The sequence below is a fragment of the Globicephala melas genome, chromosome 7 (assembly GCF_963455315.2).
Source record: "Globicephala melas chromosome 7, mGloMel1.2, whole genome shotgun sequence".
NCBI lineage: Eukaryota > Metazoa > Chordata > Mammalia > Artiodactyla > Delphinidae > Globicephala > Globicephala melas.
In genome coordinates this window covers 44,886,112-44,912,359 of record NC_083320.1, presented here as the reverse complement: position 1 = coordinate 44,912,359, position 26,248 = coordinate 44,886,112, and the positions used below count along the sequence as shown (strand labels likewise).

At 37.5% G+C, this 26,248-nt stretch overlaps 1 protein-coding gene across 1 annotated transcript in view; it reads right to left on the bottom strand.

The window, feature by feature from the left end:
• Positions 1 to 19,997, bottom strand: part of COL5A2 (collagen type V alpha 2 chain) — a 144,099-nt gene extending 124,102 nt beyond the window's left edge. Inside the window, exon 1 of the mRNA XM_060302157.2 lies at positions 19,714 to 19,997. Within this exon, the coding sequence (XP_060158140.1) occupies positions 19,714 to 19,810 (97 nt within the window). The 5' untranslated portion in view covers positions 19,811 to 19,997. The remainder of the gene's footprint in view (positions 1 to 19,713) is intronic.
• Between the last annotated feature and the right edge of the window lie 6,251 nt (positions 19,998 to 26,248).

The following is a 26,248-nucleotide window of genomic DNA, read 5'->3' as shown; positions in this document are numbered from 1 at the left end:
TATGGAAATTTCTGTTATTTTTATGGTAACAACAAGTATTCTTATCACATTAAGGTTAAATATCATCAAGCCAAAGAGAATTTTATGCAGCTCTCTATCTAATCCATTGATCACCGTTCTCTACTTTTGTATAATACCTCACCAGCACCATAAACATTTCCTAGCACTAAAAATATTAACATAATGGAAACGCCAACAGATCACATCTATCATTTCATTAATAATAGTCAGTAGCTCCTTAGAATTAGAAAACAACATAGAACTAAAATTAGCTGAGTACAATCTAGTTAAATATATGACCTAAATGACTACTATGTAAAATTAGTTCAAAAATCAGTATATTAGAATATAAAAACTGTCTGACCTCTGGAAATTTTGCTTTGGTTGTTTACTGCCTGGACAACCACTCTCAAAGGTGAACAGGAAACTCCACACTGCCAGATCCAGTAGCTTTTCTCCATCACCCCTCCCTTGGATCTCTGTGATACTCACAATTACCACTGACTTCTTTTTAGAACACTTCTGATAGCTTCCACAACACTATATCCTCCAGTCTGTTTCTTCTCTGAAACCTTCACTCATTTCCTGACAACTCAAGCTGATTTTCCCCTCTCCTGAACTGACTCTAGGCATATTCTGAAAAGTTTAATGTATTTTTAGTTCATATTACATATCCTATTTCTTAGCCTAATTATTTCAAGTATTTACTTTCCAACTAAATTAGAAACTTCCCATGGTTAGGAATCAAGGATTCTACTTCCTAATTTATTAATAAATATATATAGGTTAAGTGCACCATAGCACTTGACTTGGTACACAGAAGTCAAATAAATATTTCTTATTGGCAGATTTAGTGATTATCAATGGCAGCATTTACACAAATTGGTAGAACACTTCTGCAGGTGACTAAATTTTTTATGTGGGATCTTCCCGGACCGGGGCACGAACCCGTGTCCCCTGCATCGGCAGGCGGACTCTCAACCACTGCGCCACCAGGGAAGCCCAGGTGACTAAATTTTTAACTCATTTGTAACTACCTTCATGGAAACTCTTACAAATGTTTTGACCAAAAATGTACTATAGCAGGAAGAAAAATATTTTCTTAGCAAATAAACATTTTCATTGCAGATCTTCCCATTAAAAATGTTTGGTTCAGGGCTTCCCTGGTGGCGCAGTGGTTGAGAGTCCGCCTGCCGATGCAGGGGACACGGGTTCGTGCCCCGGTCCGGGAAGATCCCACATGCCACGGAGCGGCTGGGCCCGTGAGCCATGGCCGCTGAGCCTGTGCGTCCGGAGCCTGTGCTCCGCAACGAGAGAGGCCACAACAGTGAGAGGCCCGCATACCAAAAAAAAAAAAAAAAAAAAGTTTGGTTCAGATGTCTGATATTTATAACTTTTGACTAATTTATTATTTTCTTTTACATCTTTATTGGAGTATAATTGCTTTACAATGGTGTGTTAGTTTCTGCTTTATAACAAAGTAAATCAGTTATACATATACATATGCTCCCATATCTCTTCCCTCTTGTGTCTCCTTCCCTCCCACCCTCCCTATCCCACCCCTCTAGGTGGTGACAAAGCCCCGAGCTGATCTCCCTGTGCTATGCAGCTGCTTCCCACTAGCTATCTATTTTACGTTTGGTAGTGTATATATGTCCATGCTACTCTCTCGTTTTGTCACAGATTACCCTTCCCCCTCCCCATATCCTCAAGTCCATTCATTAATTTATAAACCAGCTTAAGATGGTCTACATGCATGTTGGTGCCTATACATCCATCATTTCTCTTCACAAAAGTATATAACTAGTTGTATCTCTCATATTGGGGTTCTTAAATATGAAGATCATTTCTTATCCTTTCTACTTCCAATTTTTAACATGGCACTTAGGATTCAGGGATCATGGAAGCACTCAATAAATATTTGGCCAATGATGGTTTCATTAATTTTATAATCAGTGCAGTATATAAAGCCAGGTCAGAAAGCCTAATAATTTGAGGGATCTCACTGAACGCTAAACCAGCATTAGTGTTTCTTTCCAAACGTCCCTTTTGGCTCTTGCCCTGTAACACAACCTGTGATTGCGTTTGTTTTCACTGCTATGCAGATTCCAGGTTACAAGGTTTCCTATTTCACCTCAAGTAAAAAATTTTATTTGTATAAACTAAAAGTTGTATGGTTATTTCCTCCTCACTATAGTTCTTCATGATAATCTGTAACTTCCAGGTCTAAAAAAAAAAAAATCTAAGCTTCTACAAGATTGAATTATACTTTCCCTAATCATTGTCTGTCTCACTGAAGTCTCTAAGAATGCTGTCACTGAATAAAAATGATTTTCATATAGTAGTGTGGAGTGCTCTTCTTGATAAATAAAACTGTCTTCCTTTTTCCTTTTCTTCTCTCTGTGAGATACAATTGAAAGAGTCCTGGACTGGGAGCCAGAAAACCTAGGTTCTCTATCTCTATCCAACATCTGCTGCATCATTTATCCCTTGTGCATCTCAGTTTCCTCATCTGTAATCGAAGGTGCTTAGGTTTTACGTGAACATCAAATGAGTGAATGTACTTTGTGAACTGTACAATCCTACTTATATCTAGTGTGATATTATTACTAATAGAGGCAGAAAACTCTACAAATAAATGTCAACTGAATATAGACCACTGGCCAGCACAGAAAACCTTAACCTTGCCTATGAAAAAGTGAATCTTTTTTTATCGTTGTGATTTAGGAACACCTGACTTTTAGTGGGGGTGAGGTGGGGGTCAGGGGGAGTTAGAGACTGATGGAAGGTTGAACCTGACTATCCAAAGGCACAACACATTGCCCAGTTGGAAAAAGAAACATCATGTATCATGATGCAAGCATTTTGAGCAACTATTTGATATTTAACCAACATTCACAATGAAAACAAATGACTTACTGATAACTTAAATCTTCACATGATGCTAGCACAAACAGAACAATAGGTGAGACAACTGGTCTCAAAGGACATCCAGTATATATAATTTGTTTAAATTAAATTGATTCCATTTTAATTTAATATTGATGCATCAAAATGATTGAGGCATTAAAATAATTGAGGCAATAAAAAGACTTGATGTATTCAAGCATGAACAATCACACCCCTACCTCTTGTACCCCAAACGTATTTATTTCACCTGAAGCTACAACCGCATCTTTGCCTTCCTGCATCTAATGTCGAAGATACAACAGCCAATCTCCTTTTAGAGGCTAATTCCTCTCCCCTTGCACCCAGTGTTGCCCTCTCCTATATCCTGGTCAGTCTTTTCCCCCTTTCTTTCTTCTGTATCTTCGACATCTCTCCCTCCATGGGACTCTTTCTCTCAGTCTGTGAACATCCCATCCCGTCATCTGAAAACAAAACAAAAATCCTCACTTGACTCTACCTAACTATGGTCCTATATCTCTTCTTCCCTTCACAATTAAGTTGCTTAATAAATAGAGAAAGAAAAAAAATAGTCTACACCCACTGTCTCTACTGTTATTAAATACTGAATTTTTAAATAATTAGTAATAAATTATCCAAAAAAGTCATCTCTAATAATAAATGAGATCATCCCACGGTCCATTCTCCAAGCATCAAAGTACTTGTAGTTTCCTGCAAAACAATGTTAAATAACACTTCTGAGTATTGCAAATATTTTTTCCTATCTACATGCTATTTACTTGCTCCTCTTGTCTCATTTCTTCTGGTTACTGCACATTCATCACTTATATTTTGGATCTGTCTCCTCCAGGAAACTAACCTTTGCTCTCACAGGTGAACTGAATACTCCTATGCCATTCTTTTTCATCATATTTATTATATTGTTTTATAATTATTTGTTCATATGTCTATTCCCCTCATTATGGATGTCCCTTAAATACAGGAGAGTGTGTCAATCATCTTTGCATCCTTATAGCCTGACTAAAATCACTATAAATAAAATGGGTAAGTTATAAAATTAACTTTTGTTTGTACATAGTAGCCAATTAGTGTGCTTTGAAGTATGTATTTTTATGAGGATTTACCCAAAAAGGCGCTAAATACAGCTAACCTATACGTAAAAGCCGGCTCCATTTTTTTAAGTTTGCTGCTATGTACGTAAAAACAAGCAAGATTGAGTAATGTAACTAGGCAACAATCTGACAATCAATGGAGAGAAGGCATTTGACTTTAAACCATCAAGGGAAATATATTTTGTTCAAATTGTTGATCACAAACATTTATTGAAAACCTCTTATATGCATAGCACTGAATCTGTATCTGACGTTTTGGGTTTGAGAAATGGTCTTTACACTCAAGGAGCATATGACATAAGTAAGAGATCAATGACATTTATTAAGTAAAACTAAAACAATGGGCGATGCAGAAAGGTTTTATTAAGTGCTAAATATGTCATAGAAAGGAGAAGTGCTGTAGTTTAGAGAAAAAGAGCAAAGATATCTGGGATAATCAAAAGTTTTCAAAGATGACACACACCAGACTTGATTATGATTTGAAGGGTGTGGATGTGTGAAGAAGAGGCTGGAATACAGATAGAGGAAATAATGGGGTGAATGCAGGGAAATGACTGCTCAGGTGCTCCCTCCTCTGAGACCTTCCCTGGCCTCCCATCCCGCCTCCACCTCTCAGGCTGTGTGTCGGCAAGGACTAAATATTTGTTTCTGTATCATCCAGTAAAGGGCCTGGTTTACAATAGGTACTGAGTAAATATTTACTGAGTTAATGAATAATGAAGGAATGAAAGTAGGTTGCAGGGTGGGGATATACTGCCCTGTATAGAAAAGCAAGTCAAAATCATCATCACTTGAGATCAGAGCACTATTTCTTTTAAAAAAGACAAATTTTTCAGAATCATCTGAAGCAAATTCTAATGTCACTAAAACAGTTTTATAATGGTTTTTGAGGGTAGAATGGGATTTATATTCCCCAAAGAAGGAAATTATTGTCACCTGCTTTAAGATGACTGAGTATATCTCATTTATCAAAGAGTCCATTAACCTAGAACCTGACAGTTTTCTCCCACTGGCATTTCTGATTTTACATGAATGTGAGCATTTGTGAGTGCCTTTTTAAAATCTTGTCAGATTTTTAATCTAAATTTTTCATATGCCCGAATTAGACACACGTACTTCTAGTAAAGACATTTTTAAAAAAAGGCTATTTTCTATCCATAATGCCTGGGAGTGAAATTCTAGCAGGACTTGGGGACATAAATGTTTAGAGGACTAAATCAGGATCAGTGAAGTAGGAAAAGTGGGAAATAAAACACAAAAATGAATCCCTCATTTTCCCTGAAGAAAATGGGAGACAAGCAGCATGTTCCAAAAAGTTCTGTGCTCAAGAAATATCAGTGGAATAAATCAAACCTTCTAAATATTCAGACTAAACATGTACATATCTCCCAACAAACATTATTGCAAAGAAAAATGAGGGCTCAGGAACAAGTATAAAATAAGGAATCAAGAACAATCATGACAATCTCATGATCTACTCCTCAGGTAAAGCTCATAAGTTTTTAATTCCCCTTCCTGCCTCCCTCCCTCCCTCCCTCCCTTCCTTCCTTCCTTCCTTCCTTCCTTTTTTTTTTAAAGGCTAGATAGAATAGCAATTTAGTACATTCAGCAGATTGTCAGGAAAAGTAAGCAGTATCTTCATTGCAAAGACAAATCCATCAGCTTTAAGGGCGAGGGTCTAGGATGCCACTAACCTCTGACCACCATCCCACCAAAAAATATTTAGAGAGCACCAAGTCTTATGGTTGTAATAGTGTAACACAGCACTGAATGCATTTACGTATTTTCTAACTGGGAAATTCAAAATTAATCTGAAATCTACAAAATTTAATCCCAGATTATTCTGAATTTTTTTCACAATCACCTTTTACAACAGTGTCTAGAAACTTTGTTGTAAAGTCATTCACTGAAAAGCAGATCATTTTGGAAGTTGTGTTTCTTAAATGAACCATGAGTCAGGTAAATAACTAGAAACCTGGATCAAAACTTCAAATCCTAACTTAAAAGTACAGAAAGATATTACCTACAGAAATTATGCATAATGCTTCAACCCACCAAAATGCATACATGAGATTCTTCACAGTGGTATAGCACAAATCTGACCTATGTGAAGTAAGTTTATGTAAACCTTCTATAGTCATAGAATTTCAGAGCAGAAAGTGGCCCTGGATAATACACCACAGGTCTTACAAAGGAGGAAACTGAGGCCTGAGAATTTAAGTCACTTCCACAAAATCACCAGGTTAGTTCATGATAGAGCTACAATTAGAATGCACATTTCCTGTGTCCTGGTCTAGTTTTAATTTAGAATTATTTCAACAATTCATTCATGAAAGAAAGAAACAGTCTATTTAGTTGAGGCCCTCATCTCGTTAACTGCATGTTTCTCTCTGTACAAGTAGAGAGTCTTAAAATACACCAGAAAGTAGACAGGCTTGAGGGATGATGGAGCCTTTTTCTAAACACTTGGCTCAGATTGCTGTGGCTATTTATCACCAGTTTAAACTTCTGGCTCCAAGTCACCTTCTGACCCAGGGAAAAGGGATACCATGCTACAAACAGGCCCTTAGAGCTTAACTTTGATTTTGAGACAGGCTTCCTGATGAGAGATGAATAGGGAAAAAGTAACAATAATAGTGGATTCAGCCTTCTGACAGGAAGCTACATTTTTGCTTGTAGAGAGACTGCAGTCCAGTTATATTAGAAAAATCACGTTTTGTCTTTCCATCTGTTCTGTTTATCCTCAAGTCAAAGTCTCTATTCTCATTTTTTTCCTATTTAATTCCTATTTTGGGGCTTTGGGAGTTTTCTAGATAGATATGTATGTAAACAAGGTGTTTTACTCTCTGAAATTCAAGGTTTAAAAAACCCCACTAATTTTGCTTTCTTTCAGTTCTATGAAGAGCCTTATATTCCTTTGGATTACAAATATTCTCATTTACCTAAAATAAAACATTTATTTTGTATTCATCTAACTTTTCATTACAGTAAATCGTACTAAAATAATAACATTACCCTTATCGAGGCTTTTAAACCTGACACAGAATTTCCTCAGATATCATGAATTCTTCATTTTGAATCTGTGAGGTAGCAAAATAAAAAGTATTATCCCTGTTTTATAAATGAGGAAATTAAGGTTCCAACACATTATAAGGAATTTATAAGGAAAGAGTCAGAACTTTACTGGAGTTGTCTGACTCAGGGCCAGTGCTCTTTGCACCCTGTTGCTATGTTGAGTCAGTAGAAGTTGAATCAGCTCAGAGAGCTCCTTCCTCTGCATTGACCACCCAGGTGGAGGTGCATGCCATCCCTCATAAAAACATTGCCAGGGTCCAAATAAGTCTGTCTTGAACCAGTAAAATATCAAGAAAGTAAACAAATGTTTTATGTATTGAGCATAGTTTCACTTTTCTTGAACTCTACCTGAAACAAATGGGCAAACAACTGCCAAAATCATTATATTAGAAAAAAAAGAATAAAATTAAATGAGTATATGTACCACTAAGTTTGCAAAATGCATCCTAATACCAAAGTATAACTTTCAGGAGTTGTGCCAGTTTGCTTTTCCTGACTTGCTTTGTGAATAATCTGGAGCTGAGCACAGGCCTGGCCCAAGGGAAAAACATGAAATTATAAAAAAATTCCTTATTGCCATTTCAAACCTCGCAATTATACCTCTCTCTACTCCTCTCCCCCATTCCTGGCCCTGTTCTGTCCCAGGGATTCTGCTCCCCCCATCAAAATTTGAATTCAATTCTTCAATATGCAGATGAGAAAACTGAATCTCAAAGATCAGTAACTTGCTCAAGGTCACAAGGTTGCAAATGGCAAACTCAGGATTCGAATTTGAGACTCCAAAACCCAGGCTCTGTTAATTGCTTTTTTTTTTTTTTTTGCGGTATGCGGACCTCTCACTGTTGTGGTCTCTTCTGTTGCGGAGCACAGGCTCCGGACGCACAGGCTCAGTGGCCATGGCTCACGGGCCCAGCCGCTCCGCGGCATGTGGGATCTTCCCGGACTGGGACACGAACCCGTGTCCCCTGCATTGGCAGACAGACTCTCAACCACTGCGCCACCAGGGAAGCCCTGTTAATTGCTTTTTGAAAGTAAATGGAAAAGAAGAAGTTCTAAATGTAGAAACTGCTCACTGTTAAAGGTTCTAAGTGTAGAAAAATGGTAATAATTGGGAACCGAAGGAATTTCCCAGAATTAAAAAATCTCATTGTGAGATAGTGCCCTATTCCTACAGCCTATAGGCCTAGTTACGAGTATCTATGCCATTAGCTCAAAAGAACAGAGATATAGTATTGCGGTTGTGTTTATTTATTTATTCATTCTAAAATGACTACGTTTTAGGAATATAGGGTAAACAAAAAAATTAGAGAAATCAAAGAACAAAAATTAAGAGATATCATGAACTTCCCCAACCTCTCTAAAATTCTCAAAATAAATCCCACAAGACATGATACAGGAATGGTCAGGGAGCCCCACATTAGATTGGAGCCTTACATTTTAATGTATGATTTCAATGAGGCTATCTGAGCCAACTGCTAATTGGTATCCTTGTGTACCCACAGAGAACCCATCTTCCCATGCATGTATGCTTTCCATATGATGCACAATCATATGGTTCTATCCTGAAGAAACTCAGAAGTCCTCTTCGGAAACAGCCGGAATCCTGTGGGCAAATTTCCATTTTGATTATACTAAAGCAACTTTCAGTTTCTATTAGAATAGGTTTGAAGTGATTCTAATGTCTTGACTGTAGAACCCTCCACAGACAAATACAGGATGCCCATAACAGCTGTGTTTTATCCACCTATAGTGCCATAGAGTCCATCCGATACTGGGACTTTCACCCAGAGCTATGATGTCAGCTGATCCTGATGGCCAGAGAATATTGGGGAAAAAAATCATAAAAGGCAAATTACCATATATAATATAGTCAATTACAAAGGAGTAATATTTTTTAAAGGGTGCACTGGAACAATGACTAGAGAGGGCACGTGTTGTAGACTAGTTTCCCAAGGAGTAGAGAAGAAGAGGACACCAAACAGGTAAGTTTTGATAGGAGGTCAGGTTGGAAGAAAAATTCTGTAATTTGAACCAAATTTGGGAAGGAGACATGCAGATAAAGCTTCAGTGTGTGACCTTGATTCTCAGGCAGATTTCTGAATGCCTTTCCTTCAAACTGAAAGGAGGTTGAAAGCGTATTTCCCTAAAAAAAAATTTAATTTAATTTAAAAGTCACCTACTTCAAAACTATTTTCTTAAAACTGGACCTGCCTACCCTCCTGGGACTTTAGCAACATGGAACAGATGTGGAAGGGGTACAAGGTAGCTCAGGTGAATATAGCTCTGGCAAGTTTATGAAATATTTATATTCTGAATATACCAAAATACCATAAAAATACTAATTTAATTATCATAAAATACTGATTTAATTTTATTTCATCATCCTTCACATACCCAAACACAAACACTGCCAATGGAACTTTGAATGTATCCACGGATTAATCTCTTTAGAACTAATTGTTTCAATTTTGATTCATTCTCTACATAAAGGAATTAGCCTACTTTTTTAAAAAATATAACAGATTCAAAGTATCCTGAAATCTTCCCAGGCTAATAAGCACTCTGCTGGTTCAGGAATTTATCAGTTGTTTCTCAGCAAAATTCAGTTCAGTTTTACTGTGCTTAAGGGAGAAAAATAAAAATACAGACAAACACATGCCTAATCTAATGTGTAGAGATCAAGATTTAAGAGGAAATGGGGAAGGGCTGGAGAAAGAAGTGTTTTTTTGTGAACACTCAGAAAGACATAACACTTGCAGCACCTGAAAGCTTAAACACAAGCTCTTGATGGAATGTTCAGTTGTTCCTCCTTCATTGCCCCCAAGTCTCCTTTTCTTTTTTTCTGTACAAACTCATAAAAGAAGATTCTCATATCAGAATCACTCATTTGCCTTAGAATGGCCAGTGCCCTTCTGCCCTCTCAAATGAAAGTATAAGCCTTCTTTATAAAACTTCAGAGGGTTTGTGTTTTTAGCCAAAGACCAGAAAACTAGGAACTTTTTCTTTGTAGTTCATCTTCCCATGGTAACCAGTTAACCTCACTGTTCACCCACCAGTCCATCCTACCGGAAACTCTAGCTAAAAATTTAGCACTAACATGAGAAGCATAATGCTCTGAATTAAACTGTAACTTAATTATTTCTTCAATAGAAAGCTCTGGAAAGAATGAAAAAGAAAAATTTAAAAATAATTTCAAACTAGCATAAATAAATCTGATAGGTTCTTCTCCCTCGGGAGAAAATAATAAGTATATAACTGCTATTTAAGAAATACTAAATGAAAAATAAATGAAATGAAAATATTAAATCTCTATAAATAAATTGTATTTGCTAAGGGAAGCACCCATACTTTAAAATTCCATAATGAAAAACTCTAGAGCTGACAGCCACAGAACAGCTATATTGAATAACAAAGATTTAATTAAAGGAATTCATAGCTACTAATTATCTGGTGAAATTCCATGTGCACACCTCCTGCCAAGTCAAACCCATCATTCTGTTTAAGTTTGAAAAACTGAGAAGAAAGAAAAGTACAGCAAAGTAAGGAAAGTGTGAGTATAAAGAATGTGCCTACATCCTACACCAGTTTCTGCTTTCTGGAGTCAATTTCACAAAAATCTTCTGGGAGCGAAGGGAGTGAAGAAACCAGCAGCCTTTGGAAAATGAAGAGACTTGCTGCAAAGTCTGAGAAAAGACAGTCACTCCCTCTACTGTATCCAGATAGTCCTGTGAGCTGCATTGTAAATCCCTGTGCAGTGAAGCAATTCCTCTCATTCCAGATACAACACAGGGCAATGCAGTGTGGAAAATAAGGTTCCAATTTTTACTACAGACTTTTATGACTATCATATTTTCAGAAAATAAACTCTGAAACAGACAGAGCTGGTAGACAGACATGAGGTAGCACTGGGGCATGGAACGGATCGTGCTTGGCTTGCTTACATCCTGGGAACGACTACAGAGAATGAAATGCTGTGGCGGTGAGAAACAGGAGAGCAGCAGTGATGCTTCAAATCACAGAGTCATTAGAAAGTATTCAACGGAAAGAGCTTTTTGTTTCCTTTGTTTTTTCCCATATAAACCTACACAAGAAGACGCTACAATAAAGCTCTGCTATTTGCAGCGTAAAATTTATAAATGGGCTTACAATATAGGCTATTTAGATTTAGATGAAAATACTGAGGTATTGTCCAAATGACCATAGTAGAACAGTAAATAAAATTTGCATTTTAAGTTTACACTAATTTTAATCTCTTTGAGAGCAAAAGTTGTTTATTTTTTCCATAACATCTAACATTTTGGTTCTTATAATTACCCAATAAGCATTTATCATTATTGCTATACTACTAAATAGTAATGGAATAATAATATCAACTGGATAATAATGTTGGATAATGATATCAATAATCATTTGATGAGCTCCTAGTATTTGTTGGGAGCCATACTACTATGTAGGTGGTTTATATACATGATAGTCTTCAAAATAATTATTTAAGGTAAATATTACTATTCTAATTTTATAGACAAAAGCACTGGGACATAGAGCCATCAAGAAAATTGCTCAAGAATATGCAAATATAATTTGAAAATCCTGAATTTGAAATCAGTTCACTCATATTTGAATGAATAAACAGTGGGAGAGATATTTTTTAGATTTTCAAAAATATTCATTGGCATATATGCATGGAATAACTATCATATACTTAATACATAAAATAAATTTATGACATGAAGTGGAACCTGGGAAATAGACTTAAAAAAAGGAACCATGTGTGTGCACGTGTGTAGTGAGAGGTGAGAACTACAGGCAATTTCTATTTTGAGGCAAAGAATGATAGTGACTGTGACTAAAATTCTAGAAATGGGCCAGATCATGGAAGGTCTTGTATGCCTTGCTTAGGAGCTTGAACATTATTCTTTCCTCAAGTTATGGGAGTCAATGGAAGATTTTAAGGAAGGTAATGAGGTAATCAGATTTTAGTTTTATATCACAGTGGCAACAGAGGAGGTCTCTATAGGTGTGGCTGGGAAGTAGTCACATGGGAGGCAAGAGACAAAGTTAGATGTTACTGCAGTAAATTGTAGTAATACTGCAATATGATGATGAGAGCCTAAACTTAGGCATTTGTAGTAGAGAGAGAGAGGAGGTATATATGAGGAATATTTAGCAGGTAAAATGGTAGAGTTTAGTGACTGATTAGACTTTTGCTTGAATAACCAGGTAGGATGATCTTGCCTTTAACTGACATAAAGAATACATGAGAGGGCTTCCCTGGTGGCGCAGTGGTTGGGAGTCCGCCTGACGATGCAGGGGACACGGGTTCGTGCCCCGGTCCGGGAGGATCCCACATGCCGCGGAGCGGCTGGGCCCGTGACCCATGGCCGCTGAGCATGCGCATCCAGAGCCTGTGCTCTGCAACGGGAGAGGCCACAGTGAGAGGCCCGCGTATCGCATTAAAAAAAAAAAAAAAAAGAATACATGAGAAAGATGATCCTGTCTTGGAGGGAAGATAATGAATTGAGTTTGGGATACACTGAACTTGAAGTGGTTATGGACCATCCAGTGGGAAACTGGGTATTCTGAAGTAGATGTGGACGGTCAGGGTTGGAGAGAGAGATTTGAGAATGATCAGCAATTAGCTGTTAACCAAAACCCTGCAAGTAAGATTCCTAGATACTCTAGGGAGAGAATATGCAGAAAGGACCAGTGGACAAAATCCTATGAGAAAACAAAGTGCTAAGGGATAAATAAGGAGAAGGAGCCCATGAAGCTGAGAGGGAAAGGTCAGGAAGGTAGAGGGAGAATCTTCAGAGCACCGCCTTTCAGGAAAGTTGGAGTGGTCAATGGTAGGTGAAAGAAGCCCACTGTAACATCACACATTACCAGAAGAGCATAAGTGGAATGGAGGGGGCAAAAGTCAGAGTGCATGGATGAGTGAGGGCATGGAGGCAGACAGAAAACTGTTCTGCTCCTTTAAAGCAGCTGGGCTAAGAATAAAGAGAGGGTGGGAGGCAGACACAGACCTTGGGAGAAAGGTGAGCTTGTTTACAGGCTAAGGGGAAAGAGCTCATAGAAAGGAAGTTGTTGGAATTATGGAAAAGAGAGCATGATTAATGGAGCAACTTCCTCCAGGAGATGGAGAACAAAGTACAGAAGGAGAACAAATCTGGAAGTTTCTTCAAAACATATTCAAAGATTTGGCGAGGGCTTCCCTGGTGGCGCAGTGGTTGAGGGTCCGCCTGCCGATGCAGGGGACATGGGTTCGTGCCCTGGTCCAGGAGGATCCCACATGCCGCGGAGCGGCTGGGCCCGTGAGCCATGGCCGCTGAGCCTGCGCGTCTGGAGCCTGTGCTCCGCAACGGGAGAGGCCACAACAGTGGGAGGCCTGCGCACCGCAAAAAAAAAAAAAAAAAAAAATCACAGGAAAAGAAAAAATTGGCAAAAGTAAAAAATATACCACCAAGGTTTGTATCTGTGATGACTGAAATCAGATTGTAATATCACTTTCTGTGTCTCATTTAAGTGCTCTAAAAGTGCCTTCAGGTAAAGTTCCCAAATGACCCTTCTAAGAGTCCCATCAGATTAACAGGAGTGTGTATAAATTCTCCAGTTTCAGATGAGGACCCAAAGGTTTGGTAAAGTTAAAGGACTGTAAAGGTAGCAAGACTGCTAAATAGCAGAGATGGACCAGAACTAAGGTGTTCTCCCAATGATGGTTGGACTGTGGCTTACTTTACTTACTAAAGTATATAGACTACAAGGCTGTGATGCTTATGTTGCAAGCAATGTTTCCACTGAGAATACTGTCATCTTGGAACTGAGTTTATAATTCTGATTGAGCAGACACCCAGAAAGGAAAAGAAAAGAAAAGAAAAAAGAAACCAACTGTGAGACAGTCCTTCCTCCTTCTAAGATGTAAACTAAATTTTTTTTAAAAAAGCATACAAACATTTTTGAGTTTGAACATTATACCAGAAAGCTGATAGGGACAAAGTTCATTATTTATTAATATTAATTTATTAATATTGTTAATATTACTGCCTTCTCTGTAGAAGGCAACACATGAGTAAGGAAAATCTTGTGCTATTGTAATGTCCCTGATATACTGTTCCTTAGAGAATATACTCAGTATATGATGGAACCATCCTGATTTCTGTTGAGGAGTTTAGTTGTAAACATATCAATAAAATAAAATAAAATAAGAACACTAAGGCCAGCAATGTAGTCACAACTTTAAGGCAAAATTTTCCACTGGATAGACTACCTCTCACGCAAATGCCAAGGATAGATACTCTTTGTATATAACAGTTCTTCAGCCTTAAATGAAATTTAGAAAAAGCCACATGAAATTTACATGGAAAGAAATTTAGAGGAAAACTGAACCGTCCATATGTTCCAACCATTCCATTGTCTTATATGAACTTGTTCAACTTGCCAAAATGTACACAATAGGTCAATTAATAATTAACAATTTTAGTCTTTCTTTCCTACTATCATTATATCTCTCATGTGTAAATCTAAACTTTTCAATGTTGTAATCTCAGAGAAAAAAAATTAGTCAAAAAGTGACTAATCCATTTTTAAATATTTTATGAATTTCCATATAAGGCTAAGTGATGATGTATGAATTATCCTTCAAGTAGGAGCAAGCTGTTTGATTAAAAAAAGAAAAAAATAGATTAACATGACTTCAGTCTTCTAAGTCTCCTCCTCTCAAAACAAAGCTTTCTTTTTATGTTTTTACTTTACATACTGCATTATGTGCATTTCTAGAATGATCAACACAATGAGTTTTAGGCCTGTGTTGATATGATAGAAGTGTGAAGAGCAGGAAGTAAAAGAGAGAAAAAGAAAACTATATATTCACCTGCAAATACATTTTAATAGTCTGTGTCCTTTGCATAGTAGAATGATTCACCTAACCTGCCATGAGGAGGATTTGGGCCTTGAGATGTTTTTCCAGAAATGATGGTGAATTTGCAGTGGTTTATATACAAACTTCAATTAAGCAGCCTTATAAGTGAAAGGAATGACTAGAATAGCAAGCTATTGCCAAAGTCACAGCGTGTAGCCTTAGAACAGGAAGCCAAATGGTGTCATATCAAGACAAGAGTGTTAGGTACAGATTTAATACAGTGGTTCACCAGCATGAATCAGAATCACCTGAAAGCTTCCCGGATCCCATCCAAATCTACCAAATCAGGATATCTGGAAACAAAGGGAGCCTAGAATCTATATTGGCAACAAGCTCTTCACGTGATTCTTTATGCAGCCAGCTCAACACTGATCTGTGGATCGCTTACCAACAAACTTAAAGAGTCATGGTCAAAGTATACACTGCATTTGTCAATATAAAAATTCACTATAACTATCAATCTACTAATCTACATATATAGAGAGATACTCTTCAAAATAAAGCCTCGTTCTAATTTGAATAAAAGTTATAGGTACTTCTAAATTTATCTGAAGAGAATAAGGAAAGAATTGCAAAGAATTACAACCTAGTATTTAAGTGCCATCCCGTGTTCTTGGCTTTGTAGTCTGCTCAGAAGTGAACAATAACCAGGGTAAATCAGGTTACTCAACTATATTCTGTCCATTGAAACCAGATCTATTCCGCTAGTTGACAATTAAGCTCATTGTGGCTGGGATTATAGTTGCCTCCTAATAGCTATTCTCCCTTTTATATCCTTCATAACATAACTCTGTTCAGTAGAGTACACTGCCAGTGCTATCCAGCTAAGACTACATTTCCCAGCAGTCCTTGTAACTTTGTATGACCATATGACTAAATTCTAGCCAACTTTCAAGTAAGTTGAAATGATATGATGACTTAATAGTCTCCATTAAAAAAGAGGGAATCACAGCCTTTGTCTCCCATTCTCTATCCAGATGCCAGGAAAGTAAATATAATGGCTGGGATTCCAGCAGCTGTCTAGGAACATAACATCAAGGACTGTACCCTAGGGATAGGAGAGAGCTAGAAAAAAATTGAATCCCTGATGACTTTGTAGAGCTGGTATACCAGCCTTTCACTACCTAACTAGAAGTATTTTATATAAGGAAAAGAACCACTTTTTTTGTTTAAACTACTGCATTCTGCTATATGCAGGTAGACCTAGATTAAAACATCCACTATAAAAGAAAAGTTTGCATATCCTACATGATTCAAAGTATCTATTCCAGTAGTAAAGAGTTTAAAACAATTTATGAGTGAAAAGTATCTTAAGCTATGTATTTGTATTCTGTACCTCCTTTAAAATCATCCCATCCAAGTACTGCTGAGTGTTAAGCATTCGTTTCTTCATATTTGTATTTTAACAATGAGATAAATGGTAAACATAATATAATAAAAATGCAGGAGACCATGGTATAGAAAGGACTGTGAGCCCCTCATCTCTTAGTAATCAGAAGTTGGCTTGGGTCCAGGATATTAGTGTAGGGTTGCCACAGAGGGTTGCAAATTTATGGTCCAGGAGCCAAACCTGGCACTCAAATATATTGCACTCGGCTTAGGCAATGCTTTCTGAAAACATTAGATGTGACTGTCTTCAAGTGGGCATGCATCTTCAGTTCTCCACAGGCCCACCATCTCCTGTTGACGTACAAACACTCGCTTGCTTCACTTATTGATGTTACCTACCTTCTCAGTGCCTCTGAGAAGCACTGACATTTATAGTCTCTGGAAATAAAATGGTACATTTCTGCACCCTCCCTTCTCTCCATTTCTTCTCTGTTGTTGAAATCAATGATTGATATCAGCGATTATTTTCCAAGATTAAGTATGTCCACTTCTAATAACAAGAATGTATATAAGCTCACTAGGTGTTAGACCTTTATTTAGGAATATAAAAATTACTATAAATGCACTAGTATTTTCTCCTACAAAAAACAAATGGGGAACCTCTCAAAGCACCCCCCCTAATAAACACACACACACAAAAACTCATGAAAAGCTGATTTTGTCACCTTAACTCATTTTTGTTACTTAATTTTACTTAGTAGTCTCAACTAAAGTTAGCCCAACTCTCAAACTTTCTCATTTTTATGAATTTAAAAAATCAATTCAGTTCTTAAAATTTAGTGAGAAGTAGTAATGATTTTGGCCTAAACAGCCTAAAACTTATTTACTTTCTTTTATCATTCATAAGTATTTTTATCAGACAGGTACTGTGTAACTAAGTAAAATATGTTTTAAATTTCCAGTAAAAATAATCACAGTCAAACAGAAGAAAAATATACCTTGAAGTCCTGAAAAGAAAAAAATAAAAGCTCACAAATATGTACTTACATATGATAATAGGTCTCCTCAAAGGGGACATATTTGCACACAAAATCAATACCACATTATATGACTTAGAGCTAAAATTTGAAAAACATACTTGTTTTGCATGTGTGCCTTAGATATTTCTTTAGTTTAAAACATTTACCTGAACTTACTCTTCCCCAAACTTAAAAATCACATGGAGTTTCAAAATTCTGACACTTCTATTAAGCTTGTGACAAGCCTGAACAGGGAAATTAAGTATTGCCAAGTACCACACAATATAACTTAAACCAAAATATGCATGGTAAGTAAATACAAGTTATGTAGCTCTGAATATTCTGGATTCTGGAATTCTTTTCTACATCAACTTTAATTAGGACCATAACTATTTTCTTTTGCTTTTGAATTTTTATTACATATATTCTCTTAGCTTGAGTTATAAAACTGAAGAATTTATTTTTTATAATACGTATGAAAGCAATTACCCTTTTTCTGTAAAATATAATGTTTGGAATTCCAGTTTCTATGCTGTTTGGTTATACTGGGGGGGAGCAGAGTTGGTATGGAATCAGGGACTTTTTGCATCAAGCCTCACATTCCTAACATTTATGTAAATTAGTATTAAGGAAAATTGAACTCTGCTCATTTTTCAGAAGCACCTACAATGTAATTACAACTATTTGAGAAAGTCTTTTAACATATGGCCTACTCCATATGCTTATAGGAAACATTTATTTACATGTTCAATTATTTTCATACTTTATAAATGTAAGTTATTTATTTTAAAATATATTAATAAGGAAAGTTGTGTTAATTAAGTTTTAAAAGTAAGTTGCTGGTTGTTTTGGTGGGGGAGGGGAATCAACTACTTCTTTTATGTTCAGATTTTTCTATTTCTATTGTAATTTTTCTGTATTTTACTTCTCCCCTTTCCTGACTTCTACTTCCTATTAAACTTTCTCCCCAACCCTTCCAAACTGTACATGCTCTTCACAACATTACAAGGAAACTGAAGAAGTTTCATCTTTTATAAATTGTCTCATTTTCAAAAACATAAAAAGTAACATAAAAAGATCCAAGATTTTAGAAAGTGCCCCCTCTATGGGACTCTGGACAGATTGTTGGGTATTCATCCCAGATTCTTATTTTCACTTTTTAAATGCTTTTTAGACCTCGTGGCCTCTATGTTAATTTTATGAACATTTACAGAGCAAAAATACACAGAAGCAGGTATTAAAAAATATATATACACGCATACATATGTGTATATATACACAAAAAATATATGAACGACAATAACAAAAGTTTAATAAATATGCTAAGTTTTAAAAGCTTGAGTTTGATGTTAAATTGTTATGAAAATCTATAATGGCCTATTATGAAACAGTACATGTCCGTATTTGAAACTTCAGGCCTGGACGGGAAGGATTTAATAATCAGTGGAACCAATTTAAATATTTTCTTATATTTTATAGCAGCCATGCATTTTTGCTTAACATACCACAGAACCCAACCCTAACATATGCAAATTTCAAAGGAAAAAAAATCGATAACCAGTCAAGATTTGTCTCACATTTTAAAAAAAGAAAGGAAACTTGTGTCTAATGAATAACGCCAATAAAATACTCCTTGATAAATAAATTATATAAGGCATGTGGATTTCCTGCCTTCCGCCATCCAACAGGGAACCACCACTGTCCTGATAATCAAGTCAGTAGGGTGGGAAAATAAGAAATCTGGCTTCTATCAACTTCTGCCATGGGGAAAGAAACGAGACTGCCTCTCAGAAAGCAAAAGTGATTGTAAGATCACAAATGAAAATGGGAAAGACGTAGAAGTCTGTAAAGAGAGAAAAATAAGGAGCCAAAAACAAAGAAAAAATCAGTTATCAGACTGGCTGCAGAGGTTTTTCTAAACAAAGAATTTTATGAAGCAGCTGAAGTTCAGTACAAAAAGGACTCCACCCTACCCTGCTTCTGCTGCGACTTCTCCTTGCTCTGAAAACTCCAGCCCACAGAACAGAACTCCTCTCACTAAAAGTGCCTTTAGTGCTCTGTTTTAAGCACTCTCCTTTCCTTTTAAACTTCCCACTCTCCACATTCAGGCAAAAGGACTTATCCTAGGCTTTCCCAGAAATATTCAGTAGTGTACTCTTCGAACCGCAGATGTGGAAGCTCCGGATTTACAAACATCCCGATTGTCTTCCGAGCTGTTTCCCAGGTGCAAATCTGTCAGCCCCCTTCTCAACTTCAAATCAGAACCTCCTCTTCATGCTCTTCCTGAGGCTTAACATTCCATCTATTTCCCAAACTATGCAATAAACACCACAAGGAAAGCAAACGGCAAACTCACCATCCTCATCTTCTTCCTGGGCTTTTATTGAGACAAATTGCCCTAATAAAATAGTAAGAATGAGGAGAGGTCTTGCTTCCACCCAATTTGCCATCATGTCTAAATATTAGACATGTGGGTCCTCCTGGGAGTGAAAAGTAGATTCTAAGGTTATTGTAGCACCATGAAGTCAGCTGTGGGCTCTTCTTTCAGCATCAGCCCCAGGGCAGCCTCTGAAAACCCCCTTTTTCAGCACCAGCTCCGGCACAGTCTGCGAAAACTTTTTTCAAGCGATGCAGCTTTAAATAGGAAGAATGCTGCCTCCACTTCTTTTCCTGCCCCTTTTCAGCTTGTTCAGGCTCATAACCATCCAGTGTCTGCCAAGCAACGGTCTGATTGATAGTAAACAACCAAATCAGAACACGCGCCTCAGTGCCTTGAACTGTCCCGATTTCATTTATGTTTTAAACATAAATGGGGCTTAATCACAGAAACAAACGTTTGTTTCTCTTTCCTTTTTTTTTTTTTTTTTTTTAAAGAAAGCCTGTTAGAAGGAAAGAGACTTATTCTCCCCTCCCTACCCTTTTCCCAGACACACACCCCTTCACTTTTTCCCTATAGGGAGGAAATACAGACTTTCAGCCTAGTTTTTGGTATCTAGATAATTCAGGATCCTTGTCCACCTTAAACTTTCAAAGGAACAAATTTTAACCCTTTCTTTTTACTAAAGAGGACTCATTCTTGTCCCCTTGCTACATTCTGTTTCTTTACCCAGATACTGGAAGGGGACCGTTAAATGTCCAGGTGAAGAAACTATTTGACAAATGCATCATACTTTGAATTAAGATCGTCTCCTTATCTCTCCATCTCTCTTATTTAGAGAAACACATTTGCAGGTCCTTCTTGTCCCAGAGAGTTTTATCATGTAAAAAAGCAGTCCACTATGTCAGTGTGGAGTAATGGGAAGGACACTGTATTTGGATGCAAAAAGCCTCGCTTCAGAAATCAGCTCTGCCACTCACCCATTTTGTAAACACAGAGTCCTTTATCTCTGTGCACTCCAATTTTCTCATTTGAGAACAGAGTTTTGCCCTGACCAGTGGACAGCGTTTAGTGACATTAAAACAAGTAATATATTATTAACTAAGTTCTGAGTTGCAAAGAGCTACATAAAAGTAGATGTTGGTATTATTACCCCTAAACCAGCTTTTCAGGGAATTTGGTAGTTCCAGTTGCAATTGCCATTCAAGAGCATTATTCATGAACTTTTGTGCCACACTCATGCTTGCCAAGATCCTAATGACCTCCGAGTGTTCCACATAACCTAATACGTTTGCTACCTTGAGTCTACCCAGAATCAGAATGTCTGTTCTACACAACACAGGTGAGTCAATGGTTTATAATTACTCAGCAGTGATCAGGAACCCTGCACTGCACTAAGCACTGGAGGGAGAGGATGACACAAAGTAAGTGAAAGGCATACCCACTGTCTCCAAGGAACACGTGCAGACACTAAGAAAAGAAATTTACATGAAACAAGAAATATAAGCGAGAGCATATACATATGTGTGGGATACATTAAGCCTAGGAGAAATTCAGAGAAAGGACAGATTATAGGGTAAGATTAGGTAAGTGATGTATTATCCTCACTTTTCTTCATAGAAGAAATCCAAGAAACTTTGAATTTTTGCTTTGGAGCTAGAATCTCCAGAGAAGTGTTCCAGAGGAGGTCAACTCTCCACGCAGCTGTACCCCTCAGTCTAGCTTTTCACTTCAACACGTCCCATTTCAATTAAATACTTCTGGCACCACCACACTTAAATGCCCTGCTCCCACTTAAACGAATGGGCCGAGTAAGAACCAAAAATCACTCTTCTGCTAATTCTAACTAGAATATCTGAGAGAGGCCAGAACTTGAAAAACCCCTTGCTAAATATTCAAAAAGAATAACAGGAAAATGCAGAGAAAAAAAACTTCACCCCATGTGCTTGCCACTTCTATTCTACTTTGAAACTGTTTTAGACATCAACACCCCAATACCAAAGGGTTGGCACAATTTGCAGGCATCTTGTGTGGAATCTTTACTGAACCACAGAGACTAAGGACATTTATGGAGAATCTGCAATTAGCAGAAAGTATTCTAAATGCTGAGAGCACATAGATGATAACTAAACAGGAACAGGACTTGTAGCAGAATCAGTGCACATAAACGCTCAGTGCTTGCTCAGACCAGCATCTTAGTATCTGTTATTAAAACAGTTATTATCAGCAAATCAATAGTTATTTTAAATTTAAATGTAAACACAGCTTTTATAAGAAAGATTTAAAATCCAAGGCAACCTCTCACAGTTTCCTCCAGTCCCAGCCTCCTCTTTCCATCATACCAAAAGCACATGGTATGATGAGGCAGAGCAAATATTTTCAAGAGAGCTGAGATAAATTATTAGCATTCTCTCTTATCCTTGCTAGATTTGTGACTTGGGCTTTTTTTCTATGTTTGGCTTTAGGATTCTACATTATAATTTGGAAAAAAGTAAAACATACACAGGTATTGACCAGGTGTGTCTGTTTAATAGATGTGGCTGAATTCAGGAAGACTTGACCATTTCTCAGTCCTTGAAGAACTGATTCTAGGCCTCAGTGCTTGGGTGGAGAGCTCAAAAATCTGTCACAATTCCGATGAATTGTGCATATTATAATAATATGGGCCGAGTGGGTCAATTTTTACTAATCCAATTTCTCACAGCAACTCTGAAAGGGTATTTTTTTTTTTTTTTTTTTTCGGTACGCGGGCCTCTCACCGCTGCGGCCCCTCCCGCTGCGGAGCACAGGCTCCGGACGCGCAGGCTCAGCGGCCATGGCTCACGGGCCCAGCCGCTCCGCGGCATGTGGGATCTTCCCAGACCGGGGCACGAACCCGCGTCCCCTGTATCGGCAGGCGGACTCTCAACCACTGCGCCACCAGGGAAGCCCTCTGAAAGGGTATTTATTAATTTTCTCAAGTCATATATAAAGGGATTATGCTTCAAAGAAGTTTCAAGTTTGCTAAGCTAATAAGCGGTAGATTTAGGTTTCTGTTACTCCAAAGTGAGTGTTCTCACTGCTTCCTAGCTTTTAGATCTACTTGATACCAATACTTACAATCTCAGAAGGTGTCTCAGCACCCTTCAGGGTTAGTCCCTCCCTCTGCACTCTTTATCCCTTCCCTTTACATTTCCTTCGAGACATTACTCTGTCAGTGTCTTCCTCAATTTCTTCAAAAAAAGAAGCAAAAAACCAAAGGTTTCCCTTGACTCCACATCTTCTACCATCTCTTTTTTTCCTCTCCTTCCCCTCCTGGTTATACTTCACCCTGTGCATCAGGATGTCATCACAAGCACCACAAGAGACACCAATACCCCTTTGTTGATAAACCCAAAGATCTTTCCTTTTTCCTCCTGTTGTGTTTGATACTCAGACTACTCCCTTCTTCTTACTGAAACTATTTCCCCTCATGGCTTCCTGGTCCCACATACTCCTCCTCCTCCTCTGTTTTTTGGGGTCAAATTTCCTTTGCTAATTCCTTTCAGAAAGTTATTGTGCTCCCCAGTATTGTACTATCAGCTTTTTTCTCTCCTTGCCCATTATCTTGATCTATTTTAACTACTAGACCCTTGACTTTGTTTCCATTTACATGCTAATAACTTCCAGTCAAGGCTTCCCTCCTGAGTTGTGGACCTGTATTTCTAAGTGCTTGAACATCTCCCTCTGGACAAGTCCATGTAGCTCAACACCAATGAACACTACCACAATTACCCTAGTCCCAAAGATAAGACACAGAGGACACTCTTCCTTCTCCTTCAACCCACATCAATTGTTCACTGAGTCTTGCTGGTTTTATTATGTGCTTGCATTTTTTTTAAATTGTAGCTGATTGACAATATTATATTAGTTTTAGGTGTACAACATAGTGATTCAATATTTTTATAGCTAATACTCCATTTAAAGTTATTATAAAATATTGGCTATATTCCCCGTGCTGTACAATATATCCTTGTAGCTTATTTTATGCATAGAAGTTTGTACCTCTTAATCCCCTACCCCTATGTAGTCCCCCCTTCCCTCTCCCCATGGGTAAACACTAATTTATTCTCTATACCTGTAAGTCTATTTTGTTTTTTTATATTCACTAATTCCTAAGTACTTACATGATATAGCAACATGATATTTTAAAATAATAGTAACAGTAATAATAATGAAGGAGGAGAAGGAAAATGCCTATTTCTTGGTCCCATCTCCCTCTACTTTCCTCTTTTGGCTTTAGCCATTGGAAACACAGATTTTCCCAGGAACATAAGCAGTTTCACACCTCAAAATTTATTCAGGCTCTGACCTTTGCCTGAAATAACCACCTCCCCAGTTTAATTCATTTTCTCATTCAACAAATATTTGTTGATTGTCTATTATTTGCCAGATTCTAATCAAAGCACTAAGGATGTAGTATGAACAACACAAACAAGGTCTGCAGTAGAGCTGTGAACAACACAGACAAGGTCCCTGATGCTATGGAGCTTAAAACAGAATAAGTGAGCAAACAAGGTAATTCCAGACAGGGATACGCCATGAGGGAAATAAACAGTGTGTTGTTTTAGAGTTGCTCAGGAGTCAGTGGTGGGAAGGATCCTGCAGATAAGGCCATAAGAGTAGACTCTGTAAGGAGGTAATAGTGAATCTGAGACCTAAAATTTGAAAAGGATCTGTCCCTGGAGAACTGGGGGAAAATGGCATTCCAAGCAGAGGGGACAGGGAACATGAGTGGCCTGGAATAGTGTATTAATTTTCTAGGGCTGCCATAAAAATTACCACAAACTTAGTGCCTTAAAACAACACAAATGTATCATCTTACAGTTCTATAGGTCAGAAGCCTGGGTCCCATTAAGCTAAAATCCAGGTGTCAGCAGGACTGCACTCCTTTTGAGAGGATCTAGGGATGAATTCATTTCTTTGCCTTTTCACGCTGCTAGAGATCACCCACATTCTCGTGACCTATTCCTCATCTTCAAAGCCAGCAACATAGCATCACCCTGACACTACTTTTGGGGTCACATCTCTTTCTCTGACCCTAGCCAGGAAAGGTTCTCTGCTTATAATAGCATATGTGGCTGCATTGGTTCCACCTGAATAATCCAGAATAATTTCCCCATCTCAACATCCTTAATCACATATCACAAAATCCTTTTTGACATGTAAGGTAACATATTCACAGGTTCTAGACACTAGGCCATGGACATCTTTGGGAGGTCATTATTCCTCTTACCAAAGATAGGAATAAGCTTTGAGTGTGAAAGAGTAGAAAGAAAGCCATTATGGCTAGCCTGATATGATGTAAGGCTGGAGATGAGGTCTGTCAGTAAAGTCTTGCAGGTCATGTATAGGAGTTTAGATTATTTTCTAAATGCAGTGAGAATCCAAGGAGGGTTTTTTAACAAAGGAGTGATGTGCTCTAATTTACGGATTTTTAAAAAATCTGAATGGCCTGTGAGAAATGTATTATAGCAAGGCAAGAATGGAAGTGAGGACACAGGTTAGGAAGCACTTTTAGTCCAAATGAGAGATGATGGAAATAGAAAAAAGCAAAGAAATTCAGACTATACTGTGGAAATAAATTCACTGATGACTTATGAGAAGCTGAAGTACAAATTTGAGGAGGACACCTCTGCCAACTAAGTAGATGATAGAGCCAGCAAAGCTCAAGTGTTGCCCCCCTGACAAACCAGTCTGCTCCTTCATAGAACTGACCAACGTGTTCTGTATGGACCTCCCTAACCTCACACAATATTTATGTCCGATTTCCCTGCCAGACTGAAAGCTCCCGAAGATTACGGATATTGTTTGGTTATTTATATTTGCCTAATAGTTATTGTTGAACCCATATTGTTTAGTAAAGAATCAGTAGAACTTGATGATTGAATGGCCATGACAGAAGAAACAGTGAGCATAAATAAAAATGATTTATTGACAAGATGCCATCCCCAGAGGACTAGGAATATGATGGTTCTAGTCAAAGAAATACCTAAGCAAGGAACAGAAACATAAATGAGTAGAAGGAGGACACATAACTGATTAGGTGCCTGTCTACACATATTTGCTATAAAACAGCAAAACCATAGTTTCTGAACAGAAAAAGACTGCATATTGTGAATATACTTTCTTTCTGGCTGAAAGTCATTGTAAAAATAACTATAACAATAAAAATAATGATGGCTAGAATGTATTAAGTACTTACTATGTGTCAAATACTATATAAGTACTTTGCATGTACTCATTAACTTAATCCTCAAATCAATACTATGGAATAAGTCCTCTTATTTTCTCTGTTTTACAGATGAAGAAAGGAAATTGAGGCTCATAGAAGCTAAATAACTTGTATCAAGTCATACTAGACAAGTCAAGAAATGACCTACTAGTCAAGAAATGGCTAGGTCCAGGTTTGGAACTCTGCTTTCACAGTCTTTTCTCTTAAGGAGCTGAAGTTCAAGGAAATTATATGATGTTTATTTCTTTACCTTAAACGCCA